At 42.2% G+C, this 15,669-nt stretch overlaps 1 protein-coding gene across 3 annotated transcripts in view; it reads left to right on the plus strand.

The window, feature by feature from the left end:
• Positions 1-11,122: 11,122 nt before the first annotated feature.
• Positions 11,123-15,669, plus strand: part of CYP27A1 (cytochrome P450 family 27 subfamily A member 1) — a 58,770-nt gene continuing 54,223 nt past the window's right edge. For 2 of the 3 annotated variants that reach the window (XM_068968171.1, XM_068968172.1), the window contains exon 1: positions 11,123-11,669. In XM_068968171.1, the coding sequence (XP_068824272.1) occupies positions 11,400-11,669 (270 nt within the window). In that variant the 5' untranslated portion in view covers positions 11,123-11,399. The remainder of the gene's footprint in view (positions 11,670-15,669) is intronic. The other variant, XM_068968170.1, reaches the window with a different exon arrangement.

A 15,669-nucleotide genomic window follows, 5' to 3' on the forward strand; every position in this document is an offset into this window, starting at 1 on the left:
AGCTAAAAAGCCTCTTGATGAAAGTGAAAGAGGAGAGCGAAAAAGTTGGCTTAAAGCTCAACATTCAGAAAACGAAGATCATGGCATCTTGTCCCATCACTTCATGGGAAATAGATGGGGAAACAGTGGAAACAGTGTCAGACTTTATTACTTGGGGCTCCAAAATCACTGCAGATGGTGACTGCAACCATGAAATTAAAAGACACTTATGCCTTGGAAGAAAAGTTATGACCAACCTAGATAATATATTCAAAAGCAGAGACATTACTTTGCTGACTAAGGTCTGTCTAGTCAAGGCTATGGTTTTTCCTATGGTCATGTATGGATGTGAGAGTTGGACTGTGAAGAAAAAGACACTTATGCCTTGGAAGAAAAGTTATGACCAACCTAGATAATATATTCAAAAGCAGAGACATTACTTTGCTGACTAAGGTCTGTCTAGTCAAGGCTATGGTTTTTCCTATGGTCATGTATGGATGTGAGAGTTGGACTGTGAAGAAGGCAGAGTGCCGAAGAATTGATGCTTTTGAACTGTGGTGTTGGAGAAGACTCTTGAGAGTCCCCTGGACTGCAAGGAGATCCAACCAGTCCATTCTGAAGGAGATCAGCCCTGGGATTTCTTTGGAAGGAATGATGCTAGAGCTGAAGCTCCAATACTTTGGCCGCCTCATGCGAAGAGTTGACTCATTGGAAAAGACTCTGATGCTGGGAGGGATTGGGGGCGGGAAGAGAAGGGGATGACAGAGGATGAGATGGCTCGATGGCATCACGGACTCGATGGACGTGAGTCTGAGTGAACTCTGGGAGATGGTGATGGACAGGGAGGCCTGGTGTGCTGCGATTCATGGGGTCGCAAAGAGTTGGACACAACTGAGTGACTGAACTGAACTGAACTGAGGCCATAGTAGCTAAGGACAAGCTTGGGCACCTCACATGTGATGGACACAAATTAATCCCTCAAAATTAGAACCAGCCACAAGGAAGGGAAAGGGCAAGTACAATACTGCAATTCTGACACTAACTATCTGGAGTCAGTGCAGACTCTACAGGTCAAAGGCATCATCCCCAACTAGACTGCCCTCACTTCAGATGCCAGCCACAAGTTTGGGGCTTCCCTGGTGGCTCAGTGATAAATAGTCTGCCTGCCAATGCAGGAGACACGGTTTCAACCCCTGGGTCAGGGAGATCCCTTGGAGAAGGAAATGGCAACCCACTCCAGTATTCTTGCCTGGAGAATCCAATGGACAGAGGAGCCTGACAGGCTACGGTTCATAGGGTTGCAAAGAGTCAGACACAACTTAGCAACTAAACAAGAAGGCTACCTGTAGTTTTCACCAACTGACTACAAATTCAGTTTCCCACAACCCCTCCAGGTTTGACAATTCACTATAATGACTCATAGAACTTAAGAAAGCTCTACACTTACAGTTTTATTATAAACCATATGAATCAGGACCAGCCAAGAGACCTATAAGACTGGCTCTATAAAGGTTTGGGTTTTTTTGTTTGTTTGTTTGTTTTTGCCACACCACACAGCTTGTGGGATTTTAGTTCCCTGACTAGGGGTTGAACCCAGGTCCTCCAGCAGTGAAAGCACAGAGCCCTAACCACTGAACTGCCAAGGAATTCCCTAGGATGAACTCTAGAAGGGTCTTGAACGTGGAACTTCCATGTCTTCTCCCGTGGAATCAGGATGCGTCACCCTTCTAGCACCAACCAGGAGGCTCAACTGAGCTTTGGTGTCCAGAGTTTTTATTGGGATTTCATTACATAGGCAGAGATTGGCCTATGAATCATTGGCCATGAACCCAGTCTCCAGGCTCCCTCCCCTTCCCAGAAGTTGAGCTGGTATCCCCTGTCTTGAAGCTTCAACCATCTAATTATGTGACCAGTTTTTCCAGCATGGCCAGTTTCCATCCTGAAACTGTCTAGGGATCCACCATGAATAACAAAGACGCTCCTATCACTGACAAAATTCCAACAAATAAAAGCTCTATCTCAGGAACCTGGGACAAAGACCCAACAGATTGTTTATTATACAGTGGCAGGTATTCCTAAATTTACTGAAGAAAACTTTATGATACAAAGTGGAATTTCAAATAAAAGTGTGTAGACTCAGAAGGCCAGCACATACCCTTGATGTTTTTAGAGACTTCGGCACGGATGCCCTGAATGGGATAACAGTGAGCTACCCACTCCTGAAGTCTCTAGGGCTGAGGAGTACTATTTGCTTCAGAAATCTGTCATCACACAGCACCAGGTAAGTGGTTTTACCTTCTTATTGACCATCACCCAGCCTCTGGTAACCAGGGTGATAGTAGGCTCCTCTTGACTTCCCATTTCTGCAATAGAAATATTCGTATTACCTAGTCCTTGCCCCTCCACTCAAATCTCATGGAAAGAGCATTAAACTCAGTACCCAAAGCCTTGGGTTTGATGTTTGCTCTGCCACTTATTTTTCTTTTGTTTTTCCACATATGATAATATACATGTTTCAATGCCATTCTCCCAAATCATCCCACCCTTGCCCTCTCCCACAGAGTCCAAAAGACTGTTCTATACATCTGTGTCTCTTTTGCTGTCTCACATACAGGGTTATTATTATCATCTTTCTAAATTTCATATATATGCATTAGTAGACTGTATCGATGTTTTTCTTTCTGGCTTACTCCACTCTGTTTAATAGGTTCCAGTTTCATCCACCTCATTAGAACTGATTCAAACGTATTCTTTTCAATGGCTGAGTAATACTCCATTGTGTATATGTACCACAGTTTTCTTATCCATTTGTCTGCTGATAGACATCTAGGTTGCTTCCATGTCCTGGCTATTATAAACAGTGCTGCGATGAACACTGGGGTACACGTGTCTCTTTCAATTCTAGTTTCCTTGGTGTGTATGCCCAGAAGTGGGATTGCTGGGTCATATGGCAGTTCTATTTCCAGTTTTTTAAGGAATCTCCACACTGTTCTCCACAGTGGCTGTACTAGTTTGCATTCCCATCAACAGTGAAAGAGGGTTCCCTTTTTCTCCACACCCTCTTCAGCATTTATTGCTTGTAGACTTTTGGGTAGCAGCCATTCTGACTGTGTGAAATGGTACCTCATTGTGGTCTTGATTTGCATTTCTCTGTTAATGAGTGATGTTGAGCATCTTTTCATGTGTTTGCTAGCCATCTGTATGTCTTCTTTGGAGAAATCTCTGTTTAGTTCTTTGGCCCATTTTTTGATTGGGTCACTTATTTTTCTGGAATTGAGCTGCAGGAGTTGTTTGTATATTTTTGAGATTAATTCTTTGTCAGCTGCTTCATTTGCTATTATTTTCTCCCATTCTGAAAACTATCTTTTCATCTTGCTTATAGTTTCCATCACTGTGGAAAAGCTTTTAAGTTTAATTAGGTTCCATTTGTTTATTTTTGCTTTTATTTCCAGTATTCTGGGAGGTGGCTCATAGAGGATACTGCTGTGATTTATGTCAGAGAGTGTTTTGCTTATGTTCTCCTCTAGGAGTTTTATAGTTTCTGATCTTACATTTAGGTCTTTAATCCATTTTGAGTTTATTTTTGTGTATGGTGTTAGAAAGTGTTCTAGTTTCATTCTTTTACAAGTGGTTGACCAGTTTTCCCAGCACCACTTGTTAAAGAGATTGTCTTTAATCCATTGTATATTCTTGGCTCCTTTGTTGAAGATAAGGTGTCCATAGGTGTGTGGATTTATCTCTGGGCTTTCTATTTTGTTCCATTGATCTATATTTCTGTCTTTGTGCCAGTACCATACTGTCTTAATGACTGTGGCTTTGTAGTAGAGCCTGAACTCAGGCAGATTGATTCCTTCAGTTCCATTCTTCTTTCTCAAGATTGCTTTGGCTATTCGAGGTTTTTTGTATTTCCATACAAATTGTGAAATTATTTGTTCTAGCTCTGTGAAAAATATTGTTCGTAGCCTGATAGGGATTGCATTGAATCTATAGATTACTTTGGGTAGTATATCCATTTTCACTATATTGATTCTTCTGATCCACGAACATGGTATATTTCTCCATCTATTAATGTCCGTTTTGATTTCTTTCACCAGTGTTTTATAGTTTTCTATATATAGGTCTTTTGTTTCTTTCAGTTCAGTTCAGTTCAGTTCAGTTGCTCAGTCGTGTCCGACTCTTTGCGACCCCATGAATCGCAGTTTTGGGTTGTGTTTTTGTTTTCATTAGTTTCTATGCATATTTTGATTTCTTTTTTGATTTCTTCTGTGATTTGTTGGTTATTCAGCAGCGTGTTGTTCAGCCTCCATATGTTGGAATTTTTACTAGTTTTTCTCCTGTAATTGAGATCTAATCTTACTGCATTGTGGTCAGAAAAGATGCTTGGAATGATTTCAATTTTTTTGAATTTACCAAGGCTAGATTTATGGCCCATGATGTGATTTATCCTCGAGAAGGTTCGAATTCATTGTTTTGGGATGAAATGTCCTATAAATATCAATTAGGTCTAACTGGTCTATTGTATCATTTAAATTTTGTGTTTCCTTGTTAATTTTCTGTTTAGTTGATCTATCCATAGGTGTGAGTAAAGTCTCCCAGTATTATTGTGTTTTTGTTAATTTCCCCATTCATACTTGTTATCATTGTCTTACATATTGCAGTGCTCCTATGATGGGTGCATATATATATTTATAATTGTTATATCTTCTTGGATTGATCCTTTGATCATTATGTAGTGTTCTTCTTTGTCTCTTTTCACAACCTTTGTTTTAAAGTCTATTTTATCTGATATGAGTATTGCTACTCTTGCTTTCTTTTGGTTTATATTTGTGTGAAATATCTTTTTTCCAGCCCTTCACTTTCAGTCTGTATGTGTCCCTTGTTTTGAGGTGGATCTCTTGCAGACAACATTTATAGGGGTCTTGTTTTTGTATCCATTCAGCCAGTCTTTGTCTTTTGGTTGGGGCATTCAACCCATTTACATTTAAGGTAATTATTGATAAGTGTGAGCCTGTTGCCATTTACTTTATTGTTTTGGGTTCAAGTTTATACACCCTTTCTGTGTTTCCTGTCTAGAGAATATCCTTTAGCATTTGTTGAAGAGCTGGTTTGGTGGTGCTGAATTCTCTCAGCTTTTGCTTGTCTGTAAAGCTTTTGATTTCTCCTTCATATTTGAATGAGATCCTTGCTGGGTACAGTAATCTGGGCTGTAGGTTCTCTTCTTTCTTTCTTTTTTTTTGTAGGTTATTTTCTTTCATCACTTTAAGTATGTCCTGCCATTCCCTCCTGGCCTGAAGAGTTTCTATTGAAAGATCAGCTGTTATCCTTATGGGAATCCTCTTTTGTGTTATTTGTTGTTTTTCCCTTGCTGCTTTTAATATTTGTTCTTTGTGTTTGATCTTTGTTAATTTGATTAATACGTGTCTTGCGGTGTTTTGCCTTGGGTTTATCCTGTTTGGGACTCTCTGGGTTTCTTGGACTTGGGTGATTATTTCCTTCCCCATTTTAGGGAAGTTTTCAACTATTATCTCCTCAAGTATTTTCTCATGGTCTTTCTTTTTGTCTTCTTCTTCTGGGACTCCTATGATCTGAATGTTGGGGCATTTAACATTATCCCAGAGGTCTCTGAGATTGTCCTCATTTCTTTTAATTGATTTTTCTTTTTTCCTCTCTGTTTCATTTATTTCTACCTTTCTATCTTCTACCTCACTAATCCTGTCTTCTGCCTCCATTATTCTACTGTTGGTCCCCTGCAGAGTGTTTTTGATCTCATTTATTGCACTATTCATTATATGTTGACTCTTTTTTATTTCTTTTAGGTCCTTGTTAAACCTTTCTTGCATCTTCTCAATCCTTTTCTCTAGTCTATTTATCTGTAACTCCATTTTGTTTTCAAGATTTTGGATCATTTTCACTATCATTATTTGGAATTCTTTATCAGGCAGATTCCTTATCTCTTCCTCTTTGGTTTGGTTTGGTGGGCATTTAGCCTGTTCCTTTACCTGTTGGATATTCCTCTGTCTCTTCATCTTGTTTATATTGCTGTGCTTGGGGTGGCCTTTCTGTTTTCTGGCAGTTTGCGGAGTTCTCTTTATTGTGGAGTTCCCTCGCTGTGGGTGGGGTTGGATTGGTGGCTTGTCAAGGTTTCCTGGTTAGGGAAGCTTGTGTCAGTGTTCTGGTGGGTGGAGTTGGATTTCTTCTCTCTGGAGTACAATGAAGTGTCTGGTACTGAGTTATGAGATGTCAGTGGGTTTGGAGTGACTTTGGGCAGCCTGTATATTGAAGCTCAGGGCTATGTTCCTGTGTTGCTGGAGAATTTGTGTGGTATGTCTTACTCTGGAACTTGTTGGCCCTTGGGTGGTGCTTGGTTTCAGTGTAGATATGGAGGCATTTGATGAGCTCCTATCAATTAATGTTTCCTGGAGTCAGGAGTTCTCCGGTGTTCTCAGGATTTGGACTTAAGCTTCCTGCCTCTGGTTTTCAGTCTTATTCTTACAGAAGCCTCAAGACTTCTCCATCTGTCACTTCCAAGTCAGTTCCCTCTGTTTGTTTTAGCTTCTTCTGTTTGTTGGTCTCTTCAGTGTCTACACTTTTTTAGGCTCACTTGTTCAGTCATGCTGTGGGGAGGGAGGAACACTGCAAACAAATAACACTGGCATGTGTTGGCAGTGTCTCGGCCACACTGGGTTTGCCCTGCTTATGGCATGTGTGCTTTCCCTGTCTACACTGCTTAGGCTCTAGGTTGCTCTGCCAAGAACTGAGGCTGGCCCTGGCTTGTATGCACTTCCCAGGTCTAAGCCGCTCAGGTTCAGGCACTTGGCTAGTCCTCAGAGGCGCAGACTTGGTCGGGCCTGTGTTTTGTGCCCTTCTCAGGTCTGAGCAGCTCAGGTGACCAGGTGTTTGGCGAGCACAGTCGCTGTGACTTATCGCCTCCCCTGTCCCTGCTGCTCAGTTTTCTGGGTGTACAACCAGCACACCTCAGGCAGATGCCGACCGTCCAGAATCCCAAGAAGTCTTGGTTAGCAATGAAGCCTGCTTACAGTTTGGTAAATGATGCCTCTCTGGGGCTGCGATTGCCCCATTCCAGCTCTGGCTGCCCTCGCCTGCCTGTCTCCGGTGGGGGATGGGCCGGTCCACAGCCAGCTAGCTCTAGTCAGTCCTTTGTTCTGTGAGCGGGCCTGGTGGTGTTTAAGGATATGGCGTTTCGTGTGGTAGCTATCCCACAGTCTGGTTTGCTATCCCAAGTTAGTTCCCTCAGATTGCCTTCGTGGTATTCAGGCCCGGTCCTTACTCTAAGAAATGCAGCCTGAGCCTCCATGCCTAGCCCCCACTTGCTGGTGGTGGATGTGGGCGTCTGCACTGTTTCTCTGCTGGGAGTTACTGTTGGGCACATAATCTGTGGGTTTAATTATTTATTTATTTTTCCTCCTGGTTATGTTGCCCTCTGAGGTTCCAAGGCTCACCACAGACTTGCCAGTGAGAGTGTTTCCTGGTATTTGGAAACCTCTCTTTTTAAGACTCCCTTCCCTTGGACTGCAAGGAGATCCACCCTAAAGGAGACCAGTTCTGGGTGTTCATTGGAAGGACTGATGCTGAGGCTGAAACTCCAATACTTCATCTACCTCATGTGAAGAGTTGACTCACTGGAAAAGACCCTGATGCTGGGAGGGTTTGGGGGCAGGATGAGAAGGGGACGACAGAGGATGAGATGGCTGCATGGCATCACCAAGTCTATGCACATGAGTTTGGGTTTTCTGGGAGTTAGCGATGGAAAGGGAGGTCTGGCGTGCTACGATTCATGGGGTCGCAAAGAGTCGGACACGACTGAGTGACTGAACTGAACTGAACTGAACAATATTAAAGTCAAACAAACTAAATCCAAAGCAATTTAATATTTCAAATTTATAAAAGATGCTATCCATCAAGACTATAAAATAGTCATGAGTTTTTATGAAACTAAAAATGGATTTTCAAAATATAAAGCAAAAGATGTTGGAAATACAAGAAAAATAGATGTTCACAAATTCATAAAATTTGGGGAATACCTGAATGGGCTTCTCTCAGAAATTAACAAAAGTAAAGCTACAGAAGATTTAAATAACAAAATTGATAAGTTAATAAACAGAAAATACATATTTTTCAAACATGCATGTGAAACATTCAGAAAAATAAAGGACTAGACCATCAAAGACACATTAACAATTCTAAAAAACAGATCATATACACTCTGACCACAAAATAATATTATAAATTAATAATAAATGAATGGTCCTTTTCAAAATAAAAAGGGCAACTACAACCATTTACAAGTAAATAAAAAGAACTTTCTCTATGACTGTTAGATTAAAAAGAAAATCAAAGTGGAAATTACAAACTATTGGGAAATGAAGGACAGTGAAAGAAATTGCATATTGATCTCATTGGATATGGCCAAAATAGTATCATGAAAATATGGGGACTTTGCTGGTTGTCCAGTGGCTAAGATTCTGCATTCCCAATGCAGGGGGCTCGGGTTTGATTCTTGGTTGAGGAACTAGATCCCACATGCTACAACTAAGCACAGCCAAACACATAAAATATATTAAAAAAAAAAAGAAAATATGCAGCATTAAATCCATTTATTAGGAAACAAAATTGTATTAAACAATGATTTTTTTTAAAAAAAAGATTAAAAATACAATTGAATTCCCTGGTAGCTCAAATGATAGAGTCTGCCTGTGGTATGGGAGACCTGGGTTTGATCCTTGGGTTAGGAAGATCCCTGGAGAAGGAAATGGCAGCCCACTCCAGTATTCTTGCCTGGAAAATCCCATGGACAAAGGAGCCTGGCAGGCTATCATCCATGGGGTTGGCAAAGAGTTGAACATGACTGAGTGACTTCACAACAACAAAAATAAAATATATCAAGAAAATGAAACCAGAATGCAGAAGATGAATAAAGATAAAAGCATAAATTGGATTTCCACTTCTGTTAATACTGGACTCAACTCTCTTTCAAAGGATAACTTGAAAAGCTGAATCAAATATGACCAGCATTCTCTTAAAGGCATCAGCATCAGAGAACGAACAAGGCAATAAAGGGTTATCAGATAAGAACCAGGAGAAGACAGAACTCCCAAGGTAAGTTAGTATTAGGTACCACTGTCCTCTTAGTGCATGCTGCTCAGAAGCTCAGGCATGTCCAGCTCTTTGCGATCCCATGGACTGTAGCCCACCAAGTTCCTCTGTCCATGGGATTATCCAGGCAAAAATACTGGAGTGGGTTGCCATGCCCTCCTCCAGGGGATCTTCCTGACCCTGGGATGGAACCCACATCTGCTGCTTGAATTCAAGTCTCCTGCATTGGCAGACAGATTCTTTATCACTGAGCAACAGGAGAAGCCCGTTCCTTGAAGTAGTATTCCCCATTTTCAGAGAAAGAAGCTGAGAAGCTGAGTGGTTTAGATTTATGGGGCTATGTGAAGTATAACTGAAGTCCATAATCTCTTATACCCAAACTTTGAGTTGGAACCCAAAAGGATTAAGAACTAGAAATACACTAGCCTTCTAAAGGATGGCAGTACAGCTTCAAAGTATCTCATTCCTTGAAACTGGAATTCTGGTGATTCTGGATTGTGGGTGCCTTTAGGCAACTGTCAATAAACAAAAGTAAATCTTCTGCGAGGAAAATGAAATCATCCTAAACTTCAAATTTTTTCCGCCAGAAACTTAAAAGAATACATTTTCCGAATGAACACACAATCAAAAGAAACCAGGCCCAGGAAGAAACCTGACAATATGCACAAAACCACCAGAAATAATGGACAATAGAAATTGTTCCACATAGCTTCCATATATTGGAGTTATTGGTCATAATCCTTAGAACTTTTATAACTATGCTTACAAAAGTAAAGGGGATAAGAAAAAATAAAATTAAGAATTTGGTACAAAATTAGAAATATTTAAAAAGTAGATTTAAGAAAACTAATCAAAATTGAAAACTGAAAAATACAATAATAGAAATTTAAAATTCAATGGATAGATTTAACATAGACACAGCTGAAGAGAGAATTAATGAACTAGAAGAGACTAAATGATAGAACAGTACAGAAGAGAGGGTAAGATACAGGGAGGATACATTTAGAAAGTCTAACATATAATTTGAAGTCCTAAAAGGAGAGGAGAAAAGTACATGGGGTAGAAGGAATGTTTGAAAGTCTGAAAACTTCCAGAACTAATGAAAGATATTCAGTCACAGAGTCAAGAAACTCTATGACCCCCTAAGGGGATAAATAAAAAGAAACCCACAACTAGCTACATGAGCCATCAGTCTAACTGTTGTCCCTTGATCTTAACAGGCTTTTACTGCCTCCACCTGCCTATGAATAACCAGTTCTTCAAATGCTCTTAGGACAAACTTTATGGTTCTGCTGGTTCCACCTCTAATGGGTTGAGTAAACTTTGACTCCTTGTTTATCTCATATGTGTAGGAGTCATGTTTTTAACTTTTTGAAACTTGTACTTCGAATATACATATATGAAACGAAGATTTCATGAAATAATACTTCTTGAAATATTTTCTGTTCTACTTTATTCTTTTCCGTCTTATTAAAAGATCATTTTGGTCACATTCACTAAACGTAATCTCAACCTGGCGTTTGAGAAATCCTCCCTCAGCTGACAAGGGAGTGAGTGGGTGATGGGGAGGGAGAGAGAGTAGAATTGCATTAAAAAAAACAAAAACAAAAACAAAACACCTAATATTTAAATAAGTTACTTTGGCTTCCTCCCTCCAAAGAATCAGACGACCCTGGATACAGGATCGGGTTTTCTGGGATTTTGTTTTTCCTTTGGAGGATTTTTTTTTTTTTTTTTTGGCTCTTTCCTTGCTCAGTGCTCGGACTCCGGGATTAATCCTGGGGACTAATTGGAAAAAGCCAGCGGCCGGCTCCATCTGGCCCCTGGGAAGAGACGAGGCCAGCCCGCCGGGCAAGCGAAGGCCGGTCTCCCTGGGTGGGGCCTCGCGGCCTTGGAGGGCTCCGGGGCTGTTCAAAACTTCGCTGCACTCCTCCCCGGAGTTGAGACCAAGCGAACTTCGAGTTCTCCTCGAGAGCTTGCGGAAGTGCGAGGTGGGCAGTCGCGGGAGGGGCGGCCATCGTCAGAGCTCCGTCGGGCTCCCCTAAGTCCCCCGTGCATCTTCTGCCTTGGGGTTGTTCGGCCCCTTCCCGAGCCAGGAGGCTTCCAGTTGGAAAGGGTGACTTCTGTGAGTCCCTTAGGTCATATCTGGAGGGACTGAAGACCGCGAGGAAAAGGGAACAATAAGGGCCCGCCTTAGTCCGGCCCGCCCTGGGCCACCGGTACCCTTGAACCCGCCCCTGCTGTTCTGTCTCTGGGCAAATTCCAGGCTCTCTGGCTGTCGAGCCAAAGGCGCGGCGGGGCGAGCCATGAACCGAATGGGCGCTCTGGGCTCCGCGAGGCTGCGGTTGGCGCTGCTGGGGACGCGGGCGGCACTCCCTGGCCTCGGCTCGTACGGGGCCAGAGCCAAGGCGGCGATCCCCTCCGCCCTCCCTGCGGCCCAGGCGGCTGAGGCTCCCGGAACCGGGCCTGGAGATCGGAGGCTGCGGAGCCTGGACGAGCTTTCAGGGCCAGGGCAGCTGCGCCTCTTATTCCAGCTGTTGGTGCAAGGCTACGTTCTACATTTGCACCAGCTCCAGGTAACCGAGGGAGGGTGGTGGCGATGGTGGTGGGGCTCGCGCCAAAGGGATGCGGTGAGCACCGGGGCAGAGAGGCTGGGGATGAGGAGACAATAAACAAAAAGTGGAGGACATCAGGAGAACGTAGCCCGGGACCGACTGGGGCTGTGGTCATAACCCTGGACGTGTGAAGCGGTTCTGAGTTGAAATGAACAAACAGGTCAAGGAGGGGCGTGAAGCCGGAGGGCACAGGTAAGAGATGAGTCGGGAGGCTAGGATTAAAATGGATAGAGGTTGGGAGAGAAGGGAACTGTCTTGGTAATAGAATAGCAGATGCAAGTGTGCAAGCTGCGTGATGTTATAGAACCACTTTTTCTGTGGTGCTATCCCTACCAGACTTCTTTCAAAGGAAGTGGTTTCTGGAGGATTGCAGAGGTTTGGCAATTTGCAGAGTAAATTTGCCCTTAATGGAAAGAAAGATGTCATTGCTTAAAAGAGTGAAAGGAAAATCATAGACATTAATGAAAAGGCACATTTTTGTTATTAAGAAATCAATATCCAGTGAACACTGTTATGAGGCAGGGATGGATAGCCCACTGTCAATGGACAGAGACTGGAAAACCCAATGTTGATTAAGTTGGAGAGGTTTTAGGAAGTGAACCGAAGAGATTCACGTGGGATCTGTCTTCCTGATAACTATTAAATATTAACGCACCCACTCTGCCCCAGGAACTTTTCTAAGAACTGAGCTTCAATAAATTATGACCAATACCCACATGGAGGTTAAATGCTCCTTTTGGGGAAGAGGGGGATTGTTGTTGTCCAGTCACTAAGTGGTGTCTGACTCTTTGCCACCCCATGGACTGCAACACTCCAGGCTTCCAGGTCGTTCACCAGCTCCTGGAGTTTGCTCAAACTCATGATGTCCGTTGAGTTGGTGATGCCATCCAACCATCTCATCCTCTGTCATCCCCTTCTCCTCTTGCCTTCAATCTTTCCCAGGATCAGGGTCTTTTCCAATGAGTCGGAGTAAACAAATCAGTAATCAACTAATTTCAGAAAGAAGACCTGAGTGCCCTGGGAGGAGAAGCCAGCCTGGGGCTGGGGACCTTTGATTAGACTGTGCCATGCAGGCACATGTGAGGTTATTAGTGATTGACAGGAAGCATAGACAGCCCTTGGGCTGGGCTGATGAACTGACTGGTCACCTAGTGGCTATGCTGGGCAGTAGTAAAAAATGAGGAGGAACTGTGGGGACTTGGGATATGACAGGCCTTTGAGGAGGGCCTTGAAGGCCAGACTGCGGGTGCTGGGGGTTCCTCTGAAGGGTCATGGTGGGCTCTTGAGCAGGCATGGGGAGAAGATGGCTTCCAAGGGACACTGCCCAGTTATGTGCCATGGGATGGATTGGGCAAGAGAAGCTGAGCCTCCCATAGCAATATAAATGGCAGTATTTGAGCAACCACCTCCCCTCACCCTCTGGAAACTGGACTGAGAGTTAACAATGAGAGAGAAAATGACTGTGAGGCTTTGAAAGTCCAAACTGAACAATTTCTCTGCACCTGGCTGGGCCACTGCCATCTCCCCTGGGGTCTTCTCTGTTGGGTTCATGTTTTTGAGATATGGTGGGCAGGTCACAATGCACTCAGAGATGGTTAAAAAAAATCATTTGCTGTGTGCTCTGCTCCAAGAAACCAAGTAAGCCAAGAAACAAAGTCCTGAGAGCTTCTCCTGCTTGATTTAACCTCTAGAAATGTGAGCAGCCCAGTGGATGCCCCAAGGGTGGGTACTAAGACTTCTTACCATCTCTCAGGGAAAGTTTACTGGGAACTTTTCCTCAGGGTTATCTCTATAGCAGTAACTACCAAAGAAATTCTCGACTGCCCTAGAAAGTGGAAGAGGAAGCAGGAGAAGGCCAGAAATGTGTGGCCTTTTAAAGGAGAGATTAGGACTCGAATTTTTCAGAGCCTCTTGGCTCCAGCCTTTGTATCTCAAAGATCTGGAGTCACATGAACCTGGGCTGCTCCATGGGCAAATACATTAACCCTTCCGCTGTGTGGCTGGTGTGAGTTAGTGTAGAGTGGAGGGCTGCGCATCCTTAAAAGCCCATTAATACCCTTTTTTTGAGTAAGAGGATGCTTCCAGTGACTCACTTTGTATCAGTTCAAATCTGGTTGCCATTCTCACTGGTTTAAACTATGAAGCAACTTTATTGGTTCTTATTAGAAAAGTCTAATAATTGTGTGCCCATCAGGCATAGTTTGCTCCAGGTATTCATGAGACCATCCAACCCACCATTTTGTTCTTCTGAAATTCTCTTGGCTCTGCTGTCTCACAGAACTTAGTTGGTTGGCCTGGGTTAATTGCCCATTCCTGAACCCATCATAGTGGCCAAAGGTGCACTATAGCTTAGACTCATGCAGGCTCACTCCTAAAGCTGGGACTGGGATCCCTGCCACTTAAATAGGTGTTGACTGCATAGGAGGAGGAGTGGAATTGAGATAAGGGTAGCTGACCATAATGTCCCCTGTACCATCAGTTGTCCAAAACTGCATATTACACATAAAATTAATAAAATCAGCTTAGGGAAGCATTGTAGGACTTTAAGGGGTTGGACTGGGAATTGAGACATGTGAGAATCAGGCAAGTGCATAAATGCCAATTCCCTTCTCTTTTCTAACTAAAATAATGACAAGAGTGCTGAAAAAGTGAAATGTGAACATATCTTAAATTTATATGTAAATTTACAACAAATTGATATCTTTCAAAGGTGTCGACCCTGAGAATGGTAAGATCAACTGTCTGTTCTGTAGCTCTGATTGTGGACTGCCTGGGTTGGTGACTCCTCTTGTGTCTCCCTAATGCTTCCTATACATATTTGTCATTTCATGTATCATGTTTCTTTTTTATATATGTATATACTTAAGAAAATTTTTTTTCCTGCGAGAAGCACTTTGAGATTTACTCTTTCAATAACTTTCAAATATACAGTACGGTGTTGTCATAGTCACCATCCTGTGTATTACACCCTGGGAGGTAGTCCTGTAATCCCCACTTATTTTATAACTGAAAGTTTGTACATTTTGACCACTTTCATCCATTTTTCCCTCCTCCCATCCCCCACCTCTGGCCACCGATGGTGATCAGTTTTCCATATGTTTGAGTTTTGTTTTAGTTTGTTTTGATTTTAGATTCCACATATACATGAGATCATTCAGTATTTGCTTTTCTCTGTCTGACATTTCATTTAGCATAATTCCTTCAAGTATATCCATGTTGTAAATGGCAAGATTTCCTTGTTTTTTATGGTTGAATAATATTCCCGTGTGTGTGTGTGAGACACTTTACTTAGTCATTTATCCATTGATCAACCCTTAGGTTGCTTCTGTGCTTCTATGGCTTGCCTATTGTAAATACTGCTGCAGTGAACATTAAGGTAAATAGTGTTTTCATTTTCTTTGGATAAATACCCAGAAGTAGAACTACTAGGTCATATCATAGTTCTATTTTTAATTTTTTGAGAAACCTTCATACTGTTTTCCATAGTAGCTGTACCAATTTACATTCTTACCAACAGTGCACAAGAGTTCCCTTTCCTCCACATCCTTCCCAACGCTTATTTTTTTTGGTCTTTGAGCCATTCTGACCGGTACAAGGTGATATCTCATTAAAGTTTTAAATTGCATTTCCCTGATGATTAGTGACAATGAATACCTTTTCTTTTACCTGTTGGCCGTCTGTATGTCTTTTATGGGAAAATGTCAATTCGGATCCTCTGCCCATATTTTAATTGGATTTTATTTGTTTATTTTACTATTGAATTGTTTGAATTCTTCATGTATTTGGATGTTAACTCCTATCAGATATATGATTTGCAAATATTTTATCCCATTTGGTAGGTTGTCTTTTCATTTTGTTGATGGTTTCCTTTGCTGTGCAGAAGTTATTTGGTTTAATGTAGTCCAACTTGTTTATTTTTGTTTTTATTACCTTTGCTTTTGCTGTCAAATCCCCAAAAAAT

Source organism: Capricornis sumatraensis, chromosome 3 (genome assembly GCF_032405125.1).
Source record: "Capricornis sumatraensis isolate serow.1 chromosome 3, serow.2, whole genome shotgun sequence".
Taxonomy (NCBI): Eukaryota; Metazoa; Chordata; class Mammalia; order Artiodactyla; family Bovidae; genus Capricornis; species Capricornis sumatraensis.